This window comes from Oreochromis aureus, linkage group 18 (genome assembly GCF_013358895.1).
Source record: "Oreochromis aureus strain Israel breed Guangdong linkage group 18, ZZ_aureus, whole genome shotgun sequence".
Classification (NCBI taxonomy): Eukaryota; Metazoa; Chordata; class Actinopteri; order Cichliformes; family Cichlidae; genus Oreochromis; species Oreochromis aureus.
The window spans coordinates 19,382,252-19,407,085 of NC_052959.1; the positions used below are offsets into that span (position 1 = coordinate 19,382,252).

Consider the following 24,834-nt stretch of genomic DNA (forward strand, 5'->3'; position numbering starts at 1 on the left):
GATACTTCAAATGTCAGGTACTGGGCATGCGCAAGTCTACATCACAAACTGGAAGGCAACACGTTGCTGCTCCCAAACGTTAAAAAGTTGCCTAAATGTTATGATCTTACTGAAAATCTACCATCTGAGGAAGAATAAACTTAAATTAAGTTTAAAAATATTTATCTTTAATGTTGATATATATAGATTCTATTTGGTTCTTTTTTATTTTTAAAAAAAGACTATTTTAGAAATACTCCTGGTTAGACTATTAATAAAAAATAATGGTCACGACACAAACAGCAAAACCATTCATCCGAATATCCATAGGAAGTACTATAAACACTGTATCTAAATGTTATGACAATTATATAATAATAATAATAGCATATATTAGAATAATATATTAGAATACTTTTATTAATTGTGATGATTATATTATTACTAATCTATATTATTTGTTTTAAAAAAAATTCTCTGATGGTATTTTTAAGTTAAAGCTGAGCTTTAACTAGCTTAATCTATTCTCCACTGGCTTACATTATGTGCAACAAAACCACACACTCTCAAAATGATTCTTTCATAACTAACATGTACAGTCGGTTATGAAAGTTTACATAGACTCATCTTGCCCATAACTGTCATGGCAATTTGGAACTTTTACTTATTTCTTCGGACGGTTCTTTTCCAGGGTGCAATGGTTGAGCAGCATACATCTAAAGAAACACTTGGGTGCGCAAATTTGAATTTATTTTAGATTTTCTCTACTCCACACAGTGTCAAAAGTACATATACAGGCTCAAATATATACTTACACTCTGTTCAATCTTTTAATAAGTGGGAAGGTCTCTTGGAGCTATTTCTAAACAACTGCAAACTCAAAGATCTACAGTTCAAACCAATATACTTAAGTACAAGTTATTCTGATGTATCATCACTTTGGCTGTCTTCCAGACTTTGGCTTTCACCCCTTAGATGAGAGGAAATTGGTTAGGATGTCCAGGAACAACCAAAAGAGCCAAACAAGAACCACAGCCTGGAAAGTTTTGGAACACCAACAGTGAAGCTTTAGAAGTGTTACATTGGTGTGGACTGAGAGGATGCCGACCAAGAAAGACCTTCAAGGCCTTCAACACCTTCAAGCTTGACTGAAATTTGCAGCTGCCCACATGGGCAAGCCAAATGCTTTCTGCCAAAAAGTTTTATGCTCACACAAAACAAAGACTGGGATTTCTGGAAGAGTAAAGGTGGGGTTTTAAAACCTAAGAAACCTATACCAGCTGTCAAACATGGTGGTGGTAGCATCATGCTTTGTGGCTGTTTTGCTGCCAGTGGTACTGGCACATTACACAAAGTAGATGGAATAATAAAGAAGGAGGGAGGAGTACCTCCAAATTCTTCCAGTTTACTTCAAACCAGCAGCTACATGTTTAGACCTTGGACACAACTTGGTTTTCCAACAGGACAATGAACACACATCTAAACTGCTTTTGGAATAGCTAAATCAGGGTAACATTAAGCTCCCTGGATGGCCCTCCCAAACCCCCACCTCAACACTATTGAAAATTTTTCCAAGAAGAATATTAAATATCTAGTCAGAATTATGCCAATAAAATAGAAAATCCTAAATAAATTTTAAAAAATTATTTCTTTCTTAATTTTTCTAAGTAATTAAATATGTTTGTTGCACGACCATTCTACCTTGGAAAATGTATAGTATAGGTATAAGAATACATGTTCCCGCAAGGTCGTCATAATTCACGGAAGCCCCTATATGTTAATACAGGGTCTAGGAAGAGGTTGTATCTAGCCTGTCCTCGAGTGATTAACGCCCTCAGCCTATGGATCGTGCGCACATGCACTTCTCTCTCTCATTTACAGTCTGTTCATTTGTTTCCTGTAAATGCTGCACATTTTTAAAAGCGCATTTATTGCACAAGAATTGTTTGCTGTGCTGCGTAATAACTTGAGTGCAATTACCTTCAATGTCATTTTTTTTTATTCCTGATGTCATACGACAGGGGGCGATGTTTTACAATTTATCGAGAGAGCTCACTCGTTTTCAAGAACTTGAATAAGCCCATTGAGCTTGACTTTATGACAAGGGGTGCAAACTCAACATGTCGCGTTTGCTCCTTGCAGGCATGTTTCGTATTCATATTCCTTTATATGACCAGAAGTATCTATCAAAGCTGTGCAGCATTAAAGAGCATGCTTTCGTGTGCCCCCAGTGTATTAATAATTTGTACCTACAGAGGGACCTGACAGCATTTTGATCTGGAAACCAAAAGCAGGTTTGGAACAGTTTGCGCCATCAGAATCACCTAAAGGTGTAAGTATGCATGTTAAAAAAATGCAACTTAAACATAACCTTCACTTTTATGTGTGTGTAGATGTATGTTCGTGTTTCGGTGAGATTATTGACTCGTTCTTTTCACTTTCTTGGCATGTTTATTCATTAGTCTTTCGTGCAAACTATTTATTTTTCTTATATCTGCGAATCAGCCGAGCAAATATCATGCTGTCGACGTTATATTGTAACGTAAAGTTAGTATTACCTAATATAGTTCTTACTGTACGTTTAAACTATAATAAAAAACTAAAAAAAAACTACTTATACATGTCGTCGATGGTTATTATTCATTTACTAGCTTTGGACGACCTCTTTTGCCTTTTTCTTCCCATTTGATAAACAAGCGATCACAAAGAACAACCTGAGCCGAACTTCCGCTGATTTGAACCAAACGGTACGTACAGTAGCTTCCTGACGTCACGTTGTTGCTTCGTGGGCTGTGATCAGCTGTGGCAGAGCAGCCGAGCGCCCAAAGCAGCAGCAACGTTGGTACTGGCGTCGGAACCGGAGAGCGCAAGTTTACACACGGACCCCAATCCCCGTGGAAATGTGACTTTCTGCGTTACGTATAAGGTAGGCTTGCGTTTGAACTGCGTTTTTTATTTTGATTTCTTATTTTCCTCGCGATCTTAATTTGTTTTGGTGCAGTATAATTGGCACAAACCAGAAAGCCTTCTAAATCGTCACTGATGCTCAGCTGTAAACGCTGGCTGTGTGTGTGTGTGTGTGTTTATATCTTTGCGGGAACCAAAAATTGGAAGTTTGCTATACTTGTGGGGAACAACAGCCCTTGGACTAAAATCCTGGTCCTCACAAGTTGGAAGGTATTTTTTTTGAGAGGTTTTAGTGACAGGGTTACAATTGGGTTATGGTTAGGTTTAGGGTAAGGGGCTAGGGTAAGTATTATGTCAATTAGATGTCCCCACAAGATGTGTACGAGAGAGAGAGTGCAGCCGAGCTTTAACATGATCATTTTAGCAATCAGTCCATTTATCCACCGTGATTGCTTCAGTACTTGTTGGTAATTATTCATTGTTAGGAAAGTCATGCCGACTGTGCCTGGAGCCAGGTCACTAATACTTGTGCGTGTGTCTGCTGAATACTGTTACAGTTGCCTAAGGCTTGGTGTTGAAACAAGCTTCAGCAGCTTAGATAAAGTCATATCAGATAAGAGTGAGCAGGAGGTTTATTTGGAGCCTGTGCATATTACAACATCCTTCCATCCACAGCACATTTGGCACTGTACCAGATGCACGGGGGTGCTTACAGTAGACGTTCTGCTTATTTTTTACTGCTTCACCGCAGGAACGTTACATGAGTACAGTATCACATGAGTAATCATTCATTTGTCGATTAGCTGGGTGGCCTGTCTTGCGTGGAGCACGCGCAGCCCTGTCAAAGAGGACAAGGAATGGAGGGGTCAGGGGGGCTCTGAACGCTGACCATCTGGCCCTCGGGGGGCTGGTTTCCTCACTGGCTGCCTTTGTTCCTGGTCAACAATTGGGACTTAATCTTGGTGGAGATAACTAAGGCCCCATGACAGCATTCGTGCACTCGGACAGGTCTCTCTCTTTAGCCTTGAAGGAGATGTCTCTTTCTCATGTTGCTTTGTGAAGGCTCTGACTGCCTTGCTTTCAGTGACTGTTGCATCTTAACTTTTTAATCTGCAGTCTCAAGTGAAGCTTTGAAAATTTCTAAGCTGTCGTTTCATTAAACACCTGAAGGTTCCCTCCCTTTTTCATAAAAACATGCACCTTGGATCGTTCAAAACTACAATTTAAGTAAGATGCACCTCATTTCTGTTCGCCTTCAAAAGATGACCTATTTAAAATAATAACACATCTTATTTGAGCTGAGCATTATCTGAGCTTTTATTTCCTTATGATGCTGGTCTACCTTCTTTTTCTTCCCCATCTTCTCATCTATTGTTTTATTGTGTTGGAGACATGTTGTGAGGCAAAGAGGTTTTCCAAAAACTGCAGCATGACATTTCGCTTGTAAAAAAAAACAAAAAAAACAAAAAACTAACCAAGTTGTGGATAAATGACTATTTCACATCCATTCGTGCTCAGGCAATTGTCACCAGGGTAACAGATTGATTTATTTTCCTGTCATTATTCTCTCACTGTAATTTTTGGGGCTCTGCTTTTGGTGTTCATGTCGTGTTGTTTACTCAGTTGGCCTTGTGCCTTTTTCTTTTTTTCCTTCACAAAGAAGATCCGTGTTCATTTGCTGTTATGACAAACCGGGCTCTGTCAGATCACTGAGGGTTGTATTCACTGTCATAACAAAAAGGGATTCAAACCGACTGACTATCCATTTAGTCAGTACACAGTGGATTCAGGTTCCATGGTGGCTTCAAACAAATTTTATATACCGATCAATGAAACTAAATCAGATCATCCACGATACCAGTTTTGAGATCACAAAAACACCTCCGGGGGTAGCCAGCAGATGCTTCTGTTGATCCTTTCTGAAGTACTTCTCAGTGAATGTGCCCTTTTCTGATCATGAGTGCAGATGGCACGAGGGACAAAATCCCAACTAGAGAGATCAGCGCTATTGTTTTCACACTTCTTCGGCTGCAGTGTGACAGGCCCCAGAAAACAGGTGGTCCTCAATATAGGCGCCATTCATCAAATTGCTGAGGCAGGAGTCATGACCCTCTATTCAGGTTTTATCCTCATATCCCGTGTTGTCAATACGATTGTGTCACCAAAACTTGTTCTGTCATCAAAAACGTAGTTCATTAAAATATCAGTGTTTCCATCAGTGCCACAGCAGGAAAAGTAAGCACTAAAATTTGACTTGCTTACTTAAATAAAAGTGTGTAAATTTTGTCAGCAGAATATCCTAAAAATATCAAAAGTTAAAATATTCAGTATATAAAATGTGTGTTTTTACATTTATTTGTATTATTTAAATTATTACTGCATTTGCATTAATGTCTCGGCAGCTTTACTGTTGCAGTTGTTTGAGGTTCAAGCTAATTGATATTGTTTTACATGTATTTTGTAGCTTTTTTAACTAAAGAAAAATTCAATTTAATGCATTTGTCTCACATATGTTGTTCTGCAGTGTGACTACAAGCTGTAAATGCAGGAAATTTCCATCCCTCCCTTCCTATAAAGAAGCATTACGTCCCACTTCTGTGAAACAGAGATCAGGTCTCCTAAAAAAAAAAGGCTTGTTGGTAAATGCATATAAATTACAGAGAAATCAAGGTTCACTTTCAGGATCTTGGAAGATGTTTTATGATTCCTAATGAGATTTCTTTAGTGCTTTTTAGCAGTAACTGTGTCTAATGTGACTCAAAGATTGTTCCACAATCTTTGAGTCACATTAGACTCAAAGAAACATGTTCCACATGGATGTTCATAAACTTTTAACCTGTCTTTTTTTTTTTCTTATTGGAGGCCAAGAATGCCAGGAACACTGTGTTCACTTGTAATGCCATGAGTCTAAATAAATGAAAGCAATATTCAGACTACAGGGGCCACGTAAGGGCTGTATGTTTTTCTTTCTTCTGCAGAGAATCACATCTGTCTCCCATTCTATTCACTTAAAAGCAGAAGAAAGAACAGTTCACCGTGTGTTTTAAAGCTCTCATTCATCCGAGTGAATATTTAATATTTGGCATCTTGCTAATCTTAATTTTTCAATATCATCTCTGCGGAACCATGGAAACAGCAAACACTGTAGAAAGTGGTCCTCCATGTTTCCTTTTAGTGATTAAATGTCTCTTGAAAAATGCATCATGAAAGGAAGAAGAAGAGCAGGAGGAGGAGAAGCACAAATAAGGTTTGGAGAAAAGCTAGGGAGCCTCCAGAGGGGAAGAGATGGGAGAAAAGGGTGAAAAAAGAAGTGGGAGTGATGAAGCTAGAAACGAGGCAGCTGGATGCAGACAGGATATTACTTTTCTTTATCTAAACCTGACGCTTGTTGCTGTTGGATTAGTTAAACGTGTAAAAGCTGAGTGTGGAGAGGAAAGACCAAAAATGTGACTCAAACTGTATGTACTGTATGCTGGTGTATGACATGCCTGACAACTGGATCATTAAAGCCAATCTCACAAAGGCCTGTGCCCCTCCCCCGGCTGAAAGGAGATGTCAAAGGTCTGTGACCTCTTCCATTTATGTGCATTGATCCCGCTGCCGGGGGAGGGGCTTCCTCCTCTAAGCCCTCCACCATCAGCTGTTATGTCTTAGTTTCACCTGCAGGAAAATGAGCAATTATATCTGTTTTTTTATTTACTTCAGCTCACATTTCATCTCTCTTTACCAACCACTCTCTCTACAGTACATATACGTAAACAGAAATTAGTACATAGTACTTATTTAGAGCCAAACTTGGGATTTTATGGCAAAGGAGGGCTGTATGTATTCAGTTCCACACTATAAGAACAAAAAATTCAGTGGGCATCAAAATCCAGAGCAATTTCATTTAAAACTTAGGCTGAACTTAATTTAACGCACCCCTTAAATAAAATGCAGATAATTAACTGTTTAACGTTATCCCCTCAGGCGACCATGAATTTGTGCTTCTGGGTGAGAGTCTGCTTCACACCTCAGTGTTTACGGCCTGCTCAGGAGCAAAGGGGAAACGGAAACACTGTAAGGATGAAATTCCTCTGAGCTGAAAGAATGCCCCCTTTTTTTTCTCTCAGTCCTAGAGTGATCTGGCTTTTTGTGATGGATGAAAGGAACTTATAGTCAGGAATGTAGGACATGTAAAATGTAGAGGTGCAGCCAAAAACGCTGGGCTGAACATCCTGCTCTTTGTTGCAAAAGGAGATCTATGATGCTAATCTTAGCGGTGTGTCTGTGTGTGTGTACATTTATGCATGAGTGCTACGCAACCGCAGTAGACACCACTTCCTGTTGTCCTGTTATCTATGATTCTGACATGCAGGACAGGCTCTTATCTGTCACTGCTGGATTTTTTGCTTGACTAACCAAATGACTTAGTGAACCTAATCCTTAGTTTATTTAAGCCTCCTGTTACCATGCTCATCCTCTATTCATGCACTCCTTTTTCTGATGCAGTTACAGAATATTATCATCCAGACTTTTGCGCTCTTTTCATCTGCACACGCATCTGTAGAAATGAATGAAATTGAGCAGATTGTGCCCTCAAGTCGATCGCCAGGAAGTGTGTCTGGAGCAAAGTCAAAGGTTCACCATGAAGGCGGGAGTTCATGCACGTGTTTGTGGGGGAGTGACGGCATGTCAAGGTGAAGGAGGGACTCTCCCTAAACTCTCTGAAAAAGAAATTAGGTTGCATCTTGCAAATCACAACACAGTAGGATTGTGGCACGAAGTACAGACTCACGTCTACACTGTTCCTCCTTTTTTTTTTAAGATCAATCTCTCAGATTTTTGTGGACTCCATTACAGCAATATGAACTCACGAAGCGCAAATTGTGCGTGTCTCCACTGAGAGCACTCAGTCATAATATATCCTCATTCTTGCCACTGAGACCTGGAAAGCATCCAGCTGAGAATCCCTTCTTGCACAGCAGTGTTATGGAACACTGTGTTCTCACAGGGTGTACTGCTGTATTCCCTCCCCATGCACAGATGCCAGCTCCAGCGGTACAGTACCTGCAGCCAGAAATTTCAGCCTGCGGCTTCATGTTCGTTTTAAAGAGCACAGCATGTGCTGTGCCACAGTCTGGATCACAGCACAATACCGTAAGGGAAAGTTTACAGTTTAACTTTCCGAATCCTCCAGACAAAACGGTCATATTGGTTTTTTGTTCATACCATATTGAAGTAAGCCATTTAAGCATTCTTGAAACAACATACTGGAGTGTTTCTAGTTTAAAGGGCCAGTAAAGTAAGCAGTGGTGGCACAAGCATGTGACTTTAAAAAAGGGAGAAAGGTTTAGTTGTTGATGTCACTTGTTTTAAATCTTTTTTTTAAATTTACTGCATCTTTACGAACCAGTTTTACTTGGGTAGGATTAGGAAAAGATTAGACATTTTCACATCAACACGTTTGAAGGCTCCATCTCATCTAAAGGTAATGACGTAAGCACACGCCTTTTCCCTAGGTTGCCTGAGTTATGACACTATTCTTCCAATTAGCCCATATTAAAATTTCCAGTCTAATAGTACGTTGGTCCAACTGCGTGCTGTGTTTTGGTGTTCTTGGTGTCTGGCAAGTGACTTTGGCAGAAATCCACTCGGTAGGTTGTGGTCAGGTTTTAAGACGCTGATTGGTGAGCCACAGCTGAGCTCAGGATCCTTGTGCAACACTTTCAGTTTTACTTGACGATGCATAAGGAGCTTCACTTTCTTCCTTCTGAACAGCGTTTTTTTTGAGGGGGGGGGGGTCGTGTTAAAGTGCAGAACAACACAGTTTAAAAACGGCTTTGTTCCAGCAGCCATTAGCCAGATAAACATATCATAGCTTTGCTACATGTGTCTGTCTCTGCTGAAAATGTGAGGATGGATGACTCACTGCTGCAGAGTAAATCTACCTATGGTTACAAATAAAGTAACCTGAGCCTGAACCATAGCAATGAGATAAGAGATCAGCGGGTAGCTCTGCATGGTTGATTTGGCAGATTTTTCACACAAGAAGCAAAAGATTTGTTTTTTTTGGCATTTACTGCTTTAATTTTTGATTGACATTGCAGTTTAGCTTTAATTGTTTCTTCTTATTACTCCCTCAGCTCTAGCAGGCCCATTTAACACGTACAGAAGTGCTCTGTTTTTGACTGCATGTCACATTTCATGTGACATGATAGCTATAATGGCATACAGCATGGGATATGATCATTAGTATGTCTCTTAACTGCACTGTTAATGGGTTTTAGGTGTAGTGCTTTTCCCCCCCTCCAGATGAGGAAATGCATTCACCCCTAACGCATGTATCAGGAGAGAGCAAGAGACAAAGGCCAAGGGTCGGGTGGTACTCTGAAAGCCACGCCCACTGCAACCGAGGCCCAAAATGCAAATAAGATCGCTTAATATTAGCTGGCTCAAAAATGTGAGCTTTTGCTATGTTAGCAAGCACTGTCATACGGCTAATATTGTTTAAAATGCTTTAACTCGATTGACATAGGTTCAGTAGGCTAAAACTGACCTGTTAATATTTATGACCAAGAAAAAAAATCCAGCTTACTTTACACACGCACACAGGCAGTGAGTTAGGTTGGTATAATTTTTTCCTCCTGAAGTCTCAGTTTTTCAGTTTAGCATGCTAAACGTTTTTTAGTTATTTACCCAGGTTGTATTCAACTGCTCTGCAGTTTTCAGCCATTTGGCTTATCTTCAATTTATAACAAGACGACGGAGTTGGCGACGAATACTTTCTGGATCAACAACAAAGGTAAAAGTATGTGATGGCGTAGTGTACTGAAATGCTAAAAATGTGATTGGATCAGGTAGCTAATGAGCTAGCTTCCTCTAATGCTAGCTAAAACTAGCATCACTCTTTACTGTTATTGTTGGTACAGTAACAGTAAAGAGTATCAAAAAAGACTGTTTTAACTCAGTTGTAACTGGTTCTTTAAAAAAAAAAAAAAAATTAGGTTAGTGGGCTTCTCCGAGGACTTATTTTATCAAATAAGTTCTTCATATTTCAGTACTTTTGAGCCACTATGGAGTTTGTTGCTGCATTGTCAATTTCCTGTGTCCTCTTTCAAATTAAAAGCTCTGTAAGACAGAAGTCATTTCTGTCCCAGCAAGGCTTTTCCTGTGAAACAATTGCAGGAACCCTGTGTCAAAAATTCAACCCAGTTTTAATTTGAGAAAATGGGGTGTATGGAATTATTTATGGGTTTACCCAAACCAACCTTAGACGACTGATTACTAATTCACGTGTTATTCTGTCACCTTGTAAAATTAATGAGGGGGGTGAGAGGGCTTCAGAGAGGGAGAGAGTGATTATCCATCCCACGGGGATATTAGCAGAGAAAAGAGGAGAAAAAAGTGTTTTCTCTATATTTCTGTATACACACATTAGAGGAACAAGAGCCAAAAATAATGGGCGAAAACTTAAGGAAGTGCTCAGTTTTCAGTCCTTTAAAACAAACCACAGATTCAATTAAATGATGTTAAAGACTTGTATATATTTATGCTGACGCCACAGAGACTGAGGACTTTGTGAACTAACCATTAACACAGTCTAATAAATAATTTGTCATTTACAGTTGGTTGATGTTTCTAGCCTGGCCATCCAACCATGTGCATGCGTGTGTCTTAGGTGCACTGCAGAACTAAAGCATACACCAGCTCACTGTTCAGCACTCAAGCACATTTTCAGTTCGAGAACAGCCAGAAATAAAAAATGCAGACATTCAACAGACTATTTTATAAGTAGATCTGTGCATTCACTTTAACACCAAAACATGTTTTACACAAACGCATACACATAAAGTGGATTTTCTTAGCCTAGCTGAACTTTATACATATTTTTTTAATGTAAGTCTGTGTGGGTTTGGAGGTTTTGTGTAAGGTCTTTCTTGTAATTGTTAAGACTGATTGTGGAATAGAAAACTAATTGACCATCAGCAATTTGCTGGCTCCACACTGCAGTGATTTACACATTCACCTCGTCTTTTCTGCGAGGTGGCACAGTTCCTTTTAGGGTTGGGTCAGGACGAGCACCAAATCAAACACCAATCAGACCCCTTGTGAATAAGGGAACAGCTAAAAGTAGCATTTAATTTTAATAATCCAGCTGTGACAATCGTAGCTGTGTGAATAATCTTTGCTTATAGGTTTGGGCTGATCAATTATGACATTATCTTTGCTCCAATTGAAATCTGAAAATCATTTTTAACAACCCATTTGGTGTAATTTCTCTTAGATGTTGGAGTTGCAACACTGATGCACATTTCTTTTTTTTTTGTATGTGTATAATTTGTGTATAATTGTTAATGTGAGAGAACTTGATGTATGCTAACAGCAGCTGGAAACACTCAAGCTTTCAGCCAGATTTCCCGCTTCACCTCGGCAGCATCTTTGCCTTTGCCCATAGATGCTTTTCCAAATAATGCTGCTGCCCACGCACACATAACCTTAATTACACAAACACGACCCCAAACAGGACATTACTCACTCATTCTCTCTCCCTTTTCATATTGAAACACAAGGTCAGTGAGCGTTCCTGCTGCCAGGATTGTGGGGGAGAGGGCTGACTGTAGCAGAAGGCTTTTCCATAGGCTGTCACAGCCCGTCCAAGGCTAAGGTGACCAAGACCCAGCCATGTGTTGTGAGGACTCAGCGTTCCTCTGTGGCGGTGGAGGTCATTCTGTCTCGCTCTCACTCTCTGTAGCACTCTCGCTCTCTCTTCTCCATTATCTGTGCGAGGCACAATTTCAGCTCGAGTGCAGCCAGAAATAAAACATGCAGACATTCAACAGACTATTTTATAAGTAGATCTGTGCATTCGCTTTAACACAAAAACATGTTTTAGAGACTTTTTAATAAAATTTTCACCTCTATTCAAAGAAAAACTTTTCCCAAAGCATGCTGATCATAATAATTTGAAGGGATTTAAAGAAATGTTTTTGGGGTTTTTTTCCTTTAATTTGTCATAATTTTTTCAAAAACCTTGCAGCATATCAGGCTTTGATTTAGAAAAGTACAAAATACCTGACTATTAAATCAGTTTTATTTATACAGCCTCAAATCAGAACAATAGTCACCTCAAGATGCCTTATATTGTAATATAAACCCTACAATAATACTATATGTTTACCTATAATGACTATATCAGAGCAATGGGGAATTCTAAAACTACATTTAGCTGTGCTTGTAGTGCAATTGAGGCGTGTATTGTCTACAGTAGAAAGTTTTAAAATTCATTCAGATTGTCCTTATGTAGTTCTTTTACTGACAAGGTTGATTTCATGAATGATTGTAAAACCAAATTTAAAAAAAAATCTCACATACCAAAATTACTAAGAGGCTCTTGGCTGGTGAAATTTCTCCTCTTGTGGAGGGACCCTGGGCAGAATGAAGTGATAACAGCTCTGAATAGGTTTACTGTCACTTTTTCAAATCGGCACGGTTTGTGTGCAGGGTCAAGCCCCAAACAAAGGCTGGCTCTGCTTCCATTGTCCGATTAAGACAAAAAGAGTCCTGCTGATGCTGTGGCTCTTGCTGCTGTAAGGACGACTGATGGGATTTAAGTGTGTGTCCCGTCACCGAGGGCAACCTGGTGCCTATTAATCGGGAGGGTGGTGAAGAATGGAGGCGCTGTGACGAGAGAGTGAGGGGGGTAACGGGGGTGGGGTGCTGCCGATGCAGCAGTGCCGCCTGGGGTCAGGAAGAGGGGTATGATGGATACAGCTGATCGCCCTGTAAGGAAGTTTAGAGGGAAAGAGGAGGCGGCTCCTTCTCGAGGACATTAAGAAGCCTCTTTGTCACGCTGTCAGTCAAATACATTCAAGGTGGCCGAGATCTTTTTCAGGAAGGAAAAGAAAGGAGAGGTCCCATTGTGAAAAGTGGATCTCTTTGGACGCCTGATAAACACAACAGACCTCTTTCTTATGTCCTCTCCATGAGTGTGTGCTGAAATTAAGTTAGTGTGTTGGATATGTGAACCTTTGAGAGAGTGAGTTGTCCTTAAAGGGGGGAAAAGGTTTAAAGATAGATTTAGTGGAGCGCTAATGATTATTTTCATTGTTATTTAACCTGCCAGTTGTCTTCATTATTATCATTATCCTTTTAAATAGTCAAGGAAGTGAAGAATCAAAGCTGAGAAACTCTAACTAGAACTTTGAGTCTTGTAAAATTACCTAGTTGATTATTTGGTTATCAGAAATGTTGACAATTAAATTCTTTTCTTCATTTACTTTATCAATCGTCAAGATGAGTTTGGTTAGATTTATAGCTAGTACAAATTTTTCAGCAATTTCTTTGGAAAAAAGATGAGGACCTCTGTTTAAAATAATAATTATAATAATAATAATACTAATCATAATTAAATAAATAAAAAAAAATAGTTTTTGAGAATTCATAGAAAAAGAGGCATTATTGTGACTTTTTTCTCATAAATATCACTTTTAGAATTGTAAAAAGTTAGAATTGAGAATAAAGTACAAATTATGAGGATAAAGTTAACTGAAAAAGTCTGAATTCCTGGGTTAAAGTTAGAACTATAGGTTAATGCTGACTTTTTTTTGGTCTGTTTTTTGTCTTGGAATTCCAAAGGGGTCATGACCTAAAAATATATTCTCTTCTGTACATTTCAGTTTCAGTAGTTTTTTAATTTAATTTTCCAAAGTATAGTCTACAGGTACATGCATATATTGTAGAATCATGTAGGATGTAGTTTCAAGTTCTGAGAATGAATTTGTTTCAAAACAATACTTGGCCCTTTCCAGTGATCGCCTCTGAAGTCTCTCACAACCTCCATTTGACTGATGTTTGGTCTGCATGGAGGGTGGAGGGCAACCCAGGCCAGCTCCTGGAACTGGAACATGACCCCTTTGCTGGTTTGTCATCTGATAAGCGTAAATGTTTTGATAGCGTTGGCCCTTTCACCATGATCCATGGATCTCCCTTTACACCCCATAACAAACAGGGCTGTCTAAACAGCAGTTTATGGCCAGGACAAGGCCTGGTCAACCATTATCAAAGATCTAATCTGGAATGAGCCTTTGGGTTCAGACCAGATGTTAGAAGTAGCTGTGAAAATGGTAGAGGGTCAACTGGATGAAATAAAGGCCACTCATGAAATATGGATATTTACATGAATTTGGCTATAAAAAGCTTTTATTTTCTCTCTCTTTATGCAAGGTCAGGAATGATCGACTTGTTTCAAGTCCTGGAGTAAAAATATGATGTTTTAGAGAATGTATTTTAACCACTTTAAATTCAAAGCAACAAATCTTTGTCTCCTTCGTCCTCTTGCCCTTTAGCATTGACCGGTGTTTGACTGCAGCCAGTGACAGCTTTACAGTATGCAATAGAACTTATTGTTGCCTTATTCAATATGGCTTCCCTGAATAAGTCTATAAATGTATTAGGGTCCTGTGTCTCTCTCCCTGTTGTTTCAGCTTAGGTGAACTGGCGTTCAACCCAGCAGTGTTGTAAAATGCAGATTGGGTTCACTAGCAGGCCTCCTGTTTTATTACACAGTCATGAACGGCATTGTAAATTGTCGCTTGTCCTTCACTTTCATTCAATTATGCTAGCTGGGAAAATATTCTGCCACGTAATCTAGAGGGTGGCAGATTCTTTTTGCAAGTGATGATGCTTTCTGAAAGTCTAAAAGTTTGTTGCTACTATTTGTTTTTATGTGGGCTCATGAAAAAGATGCCCATCAACTTAAATTTGACATGTAACTTAGTAAATGATAGAAAATTAATTATGTCCCAAGTCTCTCACAGAATCAAAGTGCCTGGACTTGTTGCTTGATAAAGGCTGTAAAACATTCTCATTAGTGTGTCCTTCATTTACAGTTCCTTAATGACAAAAAAAGTGTAGTTTTATGCATCTCACTTGGATTTTTACTGGAACTGATATCAAAACTGGGAGGACAGGTGATACTAAACTTCCCGAATCAATCGGTAAAAATATTAATCCACATTAATATGCTACATTTGGCGTATTGCTCCCTGTTGAGCGGCAATAAACAATCAGTAAAGGCGGCAATTATTAGTCGCATAAATGTGTTTTTGGTTTTTTTATCAGGTAAACAGAGAAAAGTCCATAAAGATTTAGTTTATCATCCACTAAGAAGCAGTTTTATCAATTATCAATATAGTTGCAGATTAATTTAGATTTGAGTGAATAATCAATTTTAGCCAATCAGTCAACAGTTTCAGATGCATATTCAGTTATATCCTATAAGGAGCATGCTAAAAAATTAGTTATTTCTATAAACAAACAGCTGTAGTCTACAGTGTTTTCCACTTTTTGAGTTTGTTTTCCACTTGCGCTGCATTAGTTATCAGTTTGGCAGACCTTCGGCACGAAATGATGCTGGCCCTTTGTCCATGGCTGAGATTTAGTTTAAGGTTAAATACCTTGCCCTTAAACTCTTCCTCTGGGCCACAGTGTGTGGCAAGGTCACCACTCCAATCAAGCTAGTGTTAACACAAAGACCGCTTGTCCCCTAATGAATTAGCTCTACAGTTCCTCAGCGAGTTAATACACCTCTCTCCAGACCCTCGCAGGCCTTTCCAACCCTGCTGGCCTTTCACACGCACCCCCTAGCCCCTAATTTTTAAATGAGTTTTATAACTGGACAGTAAACCTCCAGTGGCTTAATGATGATGACTTCTTCATCTGCCCAAATGCTCCTTTTGTCCACCCCTCCTCCTGCCCAAGACCCTGCCCCCGTTCCCTCTGGTCACACCAGGCTTTAAACCTTGGTTCACCCCACTTTATAGTTGCGCAGATAATCTCCTACGACGCACAAATGTGCATGTGCGCACGCGTGCGCGCACACACACAAACGGACCCTCAGGCTATTCTCTGCACTGAGCCCTGCTCTGTCTCTTTCTCAGTGTCTTTCTTTCTGTTGCTGCTGACTTCAGCAATGGCATTCAACTGGAATGTTTGCCTTTGTTTGTTTGACTCACTGGAAAGCCATGAATGACCTTAGCTCATCTGCTATCCTCACTAGCACTGATTTGCACTTCAGGGCTCAGCAGGTAGCCCTGGGGAGTAGGAGTAGTGTTTGGAGGAGGAGGGGGAGGTTTCGAAGAAGGTTTGGGGGTTTTAATAAGGAAATGAGACCGGCAGACTGTCACCTGCATAGCAAACAAAAGTGCAACTTGTAACACCTTTGACAGGTAGCCCACTTGTTGCTAGTAGAAATGGGTATTCTGTTACGGGAATTTCCACGTGGCAGTTTTGTCGTTTTCTTACTTGGGTTTTTTTTGTTTGTTTTTTTAACAGTATAGGACTCTTTTGTTATCATAATAGGGTTATTAGCATCGTGTCTGCTTATGCATCTGATGGATCTGGATTCATTCTTAAAGTTGAAGCCTCAAGCTGCTGTGTAACGACACGCATCCTGTGTGCTTCCATCAGTCATGCATGTGCTTGGTTAGACAGGTTGATTAGATTATATAATGGAGCAGATACAAGTTTAGGCAAATGATTCTCTTGTAGCTCAGTCCAGGGTTCGGCAGCTGCTGACTCAGCTAACTCAAAGCTCCAGCACTCCTCTGGGAATCCAAGAGAGGAAGAGCTCCACTTCCCTACCCCCTTCCAAATTTAAGAGCCCAGAAAGCCCAAGATCTCCCATTAATGCTGGTCATGTGACTTGTCTTTCCTCAGGTGGCAGTGGCAGGAATACTTCCCCTTTGTCCCCTTAGAGCTCAATACAGTGGTGAAGGATGGGCTCAGGGGCGGGCAAGCATTCAACCCACACTCTTTTGTTTTGTTGCACAGTGTCTTTTGAGGCTAGAGAAAATGCGGGGTTTACTCATTATCTCCATTTTAAATGGGCTATTTAGGACAGGCCGTGTCAAAGTCAGGGGCTTAGAGATAAATCACACTGACAGCTCTTTTCCCCCAGTTGAACTTGCGGTTGTGCTGGTGTCAGTTGGATCTTTGTCAAAATTTCACTTTCATTGCAATGGATGGACTTCTGCAGGTAGTCTGTGTTTACCACCCAGAAATGCCAATTATAATTTAATAAAGCGCCTGTGAGTCACTCTGATTTACTAAGTCTGGTCTAAATCAGCAGTGCCTTGGAAAATTTCACAGTCAAACTCAAACCCAGCATTTAGACAAATGTCTGACTGAGTGAAATGAGTGCATGAAGCACTAATGAATGCCCTGATTGGTTCGAGTGGTGGTTTACAGCAGCCGTCACACTGAATGCGCTGCAATATACCCATTGGAGAGGAGGTGAGAAGAGCTCCACACAACTTGATTAAAACAACTGTTGACCGTGTCTGTGGTAATGAACTGGAACGTCAGTCACATGGCTCAGTGAAGCAGGAATCCAGGACCAGTAAAGGAAGATATCGGATAATGGAGTAATTTATGATAACACCATGTTAGTATTTTATGACTTGTCGGAAGTCGTCTTGTCTTAAAAATGGCATTTTTAAGCCAGAATGATCAAATGTCTGTATGAAAGCAAGAGACCTAGAATCCTAGGGTCGATGTTGACTGTTTCTTCCCTGCCGGCAAGTAGATGCGAGTTCACTTGCTGTTTACCTGACAAATTCTTGCAAACATTTCAGCAAGAAAACAAACACAGAAGCCTTTGGGTGCGCTACAAATCATAGTGACTATACATGTTGAAGGCCAGAGCAAAATATTCTTGCATTTTCCACCGATTAGAAACAGTGAACAGTTTCCCGCTACTACAGATAGACAGCCAAGTGTCTTTCCCATTAAAAGTCAGGTAATTAAAGGTGTTGCAGAATTTCAGCTACCACAGAAAGAGAAAGTTTGAGGAGTGTTTTCAACTCTACTCAAGGAAATACGGTGCAGACTGAGGTGATGTCGGCCTTAAGTCCTTCCCCTCTTGACAATGTCATGATAAAGTGCCAACTGTGATCACTGGGCTGTAATGACATACAGTTCCCCAACATCTGCCAGTGCCTGTTGATTTGTGGTCCATTTCTGTTTATTTATTTTGACCAGATGAGCCTCCTGGTATTTATAGCAGGAGTAAAAGCCTAATGTGGGGTCAATCCTGGGTAAGGGCTATGGAGACAAAATGCCCAAGCTGACCTGACATTCTTGTCTCCACTTTGTTGGGGACAGATCCTTTCTGGTTCTGGAGTCTCTCCCATCTTCTGAAATGACCCCCCTCCCCCACCTCACACTCACAAACAAACAATAAAAAGCTGGGTGTGGCCGTGAGAGATTGAGTTGAGCATAGGATAGAAAGTTTGATTTAAAGACTTGTGCCCCCCTCCCCTCTCTTTGCTTCATTCTTTTTGAAAATGAAAACTTCCACATGACACAGTGCCCATGCAGGATGTCTTAACGTGCTGGGGGTCACACGTGGCAGGGCGCTGTGGCTGTGTGGCAGCGGGGGAATTTAGGCCCTCTCCTTTGTCGTCTCCCCCCGACACACACACACACAGAGCTCTGCAGGCCTCCAAGAGCATCTGTCACCACGGGGGGTCAGCAGGGCTGTAATGAATGAGCCCCCAATGGATACCCTCCCTCTTTGGCAAATGGCGTGGGACGGAGGAGGGCCTAGGGGGAGGTCTCTGTGTGTGTGTTTGTTTGCATGGGAGAGAGAGAGAGAAAGAGGGAGGGTTTCTGCTGCAACAAGGGAAAGAGTGGGATTTCCAGTTCTCTGTAGAGGATTATGACAAAGGTGGCTACCAGAAAGGACTGAAACTCCATATGCTGCCTGGACATCAAAAAATAAAAGGATTTACTATTTAACATGGATGATATTTGAACAGGTGGCTTCACGTTTGGGATTTACTACATTTGATTGGGATTTCAAGCTGCTCGAGGAGTCATGGAAGGTACAGCAGAAGCTTCTTAAAACTATGTGCTGTGTGTCACATGTGGCCCTGATGCAGCATTATTGATACAGGTTTTTTTAGCACCTCATTCAGTTTGTTTTATTCTCACTGCCCCCCTCTCCAGCCCCCATCACCTTTTCTCTCATGTCACAGAAGGTGTCCTTTTTAATGTTAAGTGTGTGTTGAAATTTTTCCCCAAATTGTGCAACAGTGAGGTGTAAATAAATATTTATGAAATCCCCCTTAAAACTGGCTAATTTCATTCAATCCCTGAATTAACTCATTTTTAGCTAGCTGCGTTTGTTTGATTAGCAAACATCAAATAAAGGCCAAGTGTCAAGTTTAATTGCTTGATGTCAACATCTTTTTCCTCTATCTTTTCCTTTTTATAAGTGTAATGTTAGACAAAACACATTACCTTGCATTTGTTTGACTTTGCTGTAAAGCATATGCTAAATCACAATGTTATTAAAACGGGTGGAGGGTAAGCAAGTTTAATCCTGCTTCTTTCCCTCTGTTTAAACATTGTAATGTAATTATGCAGTTGAGCAAGAAACAAAAGGAGCCTGCAGAGAAAGAAAATGCCGGGTCAAAAGTAAGATTGGTTCAGTTTGATAAACTTTTGATCTGACTTCTTTTCAGGGTAAAGCTCTGATATGGTTTTGATCTTTAACGGATCACATATTGTTTAAGAAGAGATTTCACCAATAGCGCATCAGCTACAACAAAACATGGGATGTGAACATTAATTCTAAGCAAGCTTTACTTATTTTTGTGTGAAGTTGTCAAGAGGAGAATCTCGATTTAGCTTTGTACTGTACTCACTAATTGAAGAAAATTCACACCTCTGAGTTAATGTTGAATTTCATGGTTTTTTTGTTTGTTTTTTAACTAAATGTAATAAACAAGATTTCATTTTCAAGATTGAAAAAGTTTTTTTTTTTCTCCGCATTTTTTGAAGACTGCACATGAAGTTGGCAGATCAAAGTAAAATTTCTTTAACAATTATGCATTTTTTTTTTAACCTAAATTATTTTTTTGATATATGCATTTTTGTATCAACCTATATAAACAGAACATACTGCATTATATTATAAATAGATGTATATTTTATAGTTGGGCTGTGCTTGCATGCATTTAAGAAGCATTGTCTTTAACCATTAGCTTAATCCTGTCCCACTTTCAAGAAATTTGCTTAAGAAAGAAACTAAAACAACACTTAAGTCTGAATGTTTCCTCACGTTACATCACTGGAAAAACACCTCGGGCTTGTCTTGTTTTTGTGTCTAAATTTATGGCTTCTTCAGCTTCATCTCCAGAGCCATCTCTGCCTCCTGTTGTGATGTCTACCCATTACCAGATAAGCATCAAAATATTTAAAGACTCTGCTCCCTGGGTAATTAGCCGATTGCAAGAGCTTAGGTTTGAGTTTACATCAACAGCTGTGGGAACACTTGTGGGAGGACAAAACATAAACCAGAGTTGTATATCAATTTTCTTTCCACCTTGAATGTTTTTTGGTAGGCAGTTCTGTTGCATCAGTGTTGAAGGTGGATATGCTTCTGCTTTGTGACACGCTGATGTTTTTAAGTCTCTGATGAACTGTGTCACGCTGGCTAATCATTCACAAAATGGGTAAATACAAGTTGTGTGCACTTTCTATTTGAAGGACTTGGTCCCCAGACAAGCTACTACTTTTTTTTTTTCCAGAACATCTGTACAGTCAGAGGTGATGACTGGGTAGATTTTGGCTGTCAATGTTTTGAAGGGAACTTTGCTTCTGTTATATCAAAGCCTGATTGGCTAAACAATACTTTGTCAAAGGGTCAAAGTAACTTAGAGCCATTCAGAGGGTATTGACTGTGTGTTGATTGCTGCAGCAACACCCAGTTGTACTTTATGAAAATAGCCTCGGGGGCGGGGAAACGTAACAGCGGACTTTCCACACAGCTGTACATGTACATATGTCACAGGCTGAGCTGCACTTAATGTCTGAGTGGCTAAAAGTGCCCTCATTCATTTTGTGAATGAGCATGGCCTTTGGACTGTGGGTATTAGTTTTTTGGGGGCTTTCCACACAGCTGTAGTTTTTTTTTCCTCAAATTGCCAAAAAATAGACTCACCAATCATGTTTTATTAATTATTTAGTATAAAGTAAATACACTGGATACGATTGTTTATTTGTTTGTTTAAACATTATAGATGTTTGGGTTTTTTTGTCTGTAACTAGCATGTTCTTTTTATGAACATCCAGATTTAACATTCAAGCACAAAAAGTATAATTTTGACTATCTGGAGAAACCCTTAGCATAGTTAAACACTCTGAGCTAATCTTCAATCTTCCTGCTGCTTTCCCTCAGGTCTTCAGGCAACGAGGGAGTGACATGCCTTTGATGGAAATTTCTGCTGAGTGATAGCGATCCAGCATGTAGCAGAGTCCTGTCACACCTGGGAACAGTCTGACTACGTAAGTCAGCCTGGTTTTTTTTTTTTGTTGTTGTTTTTTTTTTAATGTGCTGCTGATGTTTCCTCTCTGAGAATTTCAGATTTCACTCTCTGCAGCTCATTTTGTCCGTAGTGGTCTTCTCAAACCCTCTGAGTGAGGATTAGATTAGCTTTTTCTGACCCGGGGTCACATTCATGCAATCTGTTGATGCCACCCAAGAGCTGTGGAATGGCCTTGACTGACCATCTGACAGCCTGAAAGGCAGTTTTAAAGTCACCATTCATTGACGTGACTTCCCAGCGTTGGCCATTAGTCTTTGAACATTAAACTGCTTCTTCTGCTCATTATGTTTAACCATCCATCAAGCACACTTCAGCTGCTGACTGACCTGAAATACCCTCCGCCACTGCAGCTGACCTTAGCAACCACCTGAGTCACAACATCCGTTAAGTGACCTCTACCACAGTCACGCTTTGTTTTAAGCTGCACAGGTGATAAAAGGTCATTTTCTGCATTCACCTCGCCCAGGCTGGGTTAATGACAAATCTGTCCAGTGGGGCTTCACACTCAGCCAAGCAAAGAATTCTCCGGAGCCTGTTTTGACATTCAAAACGAACAGGCAATGCCTGCAGATGTCCTCAGGCACTCAGCTTCTTTCTTTCTTTCTTTTTTTCTTTTAGCCATCAGTCATTGTTTCTCTATGCAGCGACCTTCCTCCATCAGTTAAGCAAGAAGTACTGTAGCTTCGTTCTCTTAAGCTGCTTATCTCTTCCACAGCACAGTCAGGCACTGTTAATCTTGTCTTTTGTCTGGGTTGGTCAGATTCCTCCCCAGGAAGGTTGTTAAGTAAACACAGGGTCTGAAACCTGTCCAGGCACGGGCAAAATTGCACCTTCGAGGCAAACTGCAACTTCAGCTTAATTCCCAACTTACCTCTTATTTACAATATTCTAAACAATGTTAGGAGTTCCTTTGTTTTGTGTGAAAACTGTAGATATTTATTCACTGACTGATATATTCAGCCAGTCATAAATTATTACTTTTTCTTTATTTTGTTACTTTCCTCAGCTTATTAGTATGTATTCTAACCCTGAATAAGTGCAGCTAACCAAGATGGTGAATCAGGGTTACAACAGTGTTGTAAATAGGAAGCAGAGTTACTTCCACACAGCAACTCACAGATTTCAGCGACTTCAGGTTTAAAAACCAAAGCAATTACTCAACTGTTCAAAAAGGTTTCTGATAACACAAAAGTAATAATGAATAACCAATCAGAGTTCAAATTAATTTTTAAATAAACATTCCTGTTAATTAAGCTAATCTTCCTAAATTATTTAAGTTTCATTTCTATTATTTGTCTTTATTATTTTTTATTTTATCTTATTTTATTTTTGTGGAGGGTTGGGGTAAAATTGCCTTAACTGTGCATTTGTCCTTTACAAATGGTTAATGAGAGTAAATATGAACAAGGTCATTTGCATAACTGCCTGAAGGCACACACACACACACACACACACACACACACACACACACACACACACACACACACACACACACAACACATACTGTTGTCATGTCACAGCTGTGTGGGAACTCAGACCTTAATGAGGAGTTTTTCCTCCAAACAGCTGAACGCTAAACTGGTCAAATGTAGTCCAAGGACAAACATGAGGCATTTCAGGCCAAACTCGTGTTTCAAGAATGCAGCAATTAAAAATTTGGCTCTGCTGAAATGTTTTGACAAGCTGAAAGCTTTGAGTTTGATTAGGCGTCTTTAATAAATGGACACTGAAGTGCTGCACAGTAAGTGAAGCTTTCTTTTTTCCACATTTGGAGTGCTTTCTGTTTCTCCTGCCCTCTGTTTTCTTCTCTTGCTGGCTTCTCTGAGACCACATGCTCAGCCCTCTGTCCAGCTGCCACCTGCTACCAGAGAGCCAGCCAACCACGGGCCCACGCGGCCGACCTCGGCAGATGTCACTGAGTGGACACTAGGAAGGGGGTGGGTGGGAGTGCAGGCAGAGTAACGGCAAAGAGCAGGAGAGTGAGGCCAAAAAGGGATAGGAAAAAAGGTTTGGCCTTGGCCATTATGTTTTGACTGACATCGACAAAGTAAAGCGTGTGCACATGCGTGCATGTATCTGTGTGTGCACGCATGGTGGTTTGTGCTACTACTGACACTGTCTAGTAGACCGAACATCATTATCATTAACAGGACAGATCACTGCAACTAAAGATTATTTGAACATTTGATATATGTGTCAGGTTTTTTTTAATGATTGACTTTAAATGTATGTTTTGTCTGACCAACAGTTCAAATTCTCCACATAATCAGTTTGCTCATGTGAAACAAAGAGAATCAGAAACACATTTTCACATCTGAGAAGCCAAAGTGAGCAAAGTTTGCACATTTTTGTAGAAAAATGAACGTTGTTCACATGAGATCGTGTAGGTTTTACCACCCAGTAAGGGGTTGTGGTTGGATGGAGCCTGGATCTGTTCTAAAATGTAAAACGTGGGTCATGCTTCATGTCTGTGATGAGAACTGAGCTGGGAAATTCATCCTGCATTTTAGGCTTGTGCAGCTTGATGCATAAACCCATATCCTTTCTGAAATATTTAAGCTAGTTGCACAGGGTGGTAGTTGATTAGCAGTTTTAAATAAAGACAAAATTTGATTCACACCATCAGAGCACACTAGTGTTTATTTGAAACATGAATGCATTTTCTTCAGAGACCTGTTGCTTTTTATATTTTGGCGCTCTGTTGAGCTTGCTATTAGCACACAGGAAATAATAACTTGAGATGAGAAAAACCATGACTGTGTGCATTTCCTCATGCTGCTCTTTTCTCGCCCCCTCTCTCTGCTTCCACAGATAATGGGGAATTCATACGCAGGGCAGCTGAAGTCTGCCCGATTTGAGGAGGCTCTCCACAACTCGATTGAGGCGTCGCTGCGCTCGAGCAGCGGGGATCCACAGCCCATCTTCACACAGCTGTACTTAGAGCCAGAGCCGTATCCTGGTAACATGGAAGGTAAGAAGCTCACAGGAAGCTGGAAAAAAATCAGTTTAAACTATATTGAGATCATTGGACAGCTAGTGCTTCAGAGACTGTTGTTTTATGATGATGAAGGATTACATGAAAGCATCGGTCTTTATAACCAAAATACTACACCAGATTCTACATCATCAATGTGATCTTTTCTTTTTTTTTTTTTTGTCTTATGTTTTTTTGTTTGTCTTTTTTGTTTGTTTTCATTTGGGGGGGCATTTAAGGCATAAATTGAAGGGAGAAAAAAAAGCCTTATGTAGCATATATTTGAATTTTGTTGGAAGGTTCATTAAACACTCCAATTTTCTGTTGAAGTATTTCTTAAAACGTAGTGAATTTTTTAGTAAAAATAATCTTACATTTTTGTAGTTGATGTGAAGGCGAAAACTGGCGTAGCACTCCATGGCAGGGAGCACCCAGGGCACGAGCTTGTAAATGGCAACTCTTCCAACGATCTGGAGGAGCTGGAAGACGAAGACGACTCGGACACCAGCAGCCCTCCACTTCCCTATCTGCAAGCTCCTGCACCAGATGGCTGCTGCACCCTGGATGGTATGACCTCCATCCATCCATCCATCCATCCAT

The 24,834-nt window shown here is 40.2% G+C and overlaps 1 protein-coding gene across 11 annotated transcripts in view; it reads left to right on the forward strand.

The window, feature by feature from the left end:
- The first annotated feature begins 2,069 nt into the window (after nucleotides 1–2,069).
- Nucleotides 2,070–24,834, forward strand: part of greb1l (GREB1 like retinoic acid receptor coactivator) — a 46,047-nt gene continuing 23,282 nt past the window's right edge. For 9 of the 11 annotated variants that reach the window (XM_039601993.1, XM_039601997.1, XM_039601996.1 and 6 more), the window contains exons 1-4: nucleotides 2,790–2,905; nucleotides 21,113–21,219; nucleotides 24,072–24,231; nucleotides 24,619–24,801. In XM_039601993.1, coding sequence (XP_039457927.1) covers nucleotides 24,075–24,231; nucleotides 24,619–24,801 — 340 coding nt within the window. In that variant the 5' untranslated portion in view covers nucleotides 2,790–2,905; nucleotides 21,113–21,219; nucleotides 24,072–24,074. Of the gene's footprint in view, nucleotides 2,312–2,789; nucleotides 2,906–18,567; nucleotides 18,753–21,112; nucleotides 21,220–24,071; nucleotides 24,232–24,618; nucleotides 24,802–24,834 lie in introns of those variants that run through there. The other 2 variants (XM_039601995.1, XM_039601994.1) reach the window with 2 other exon arrangements.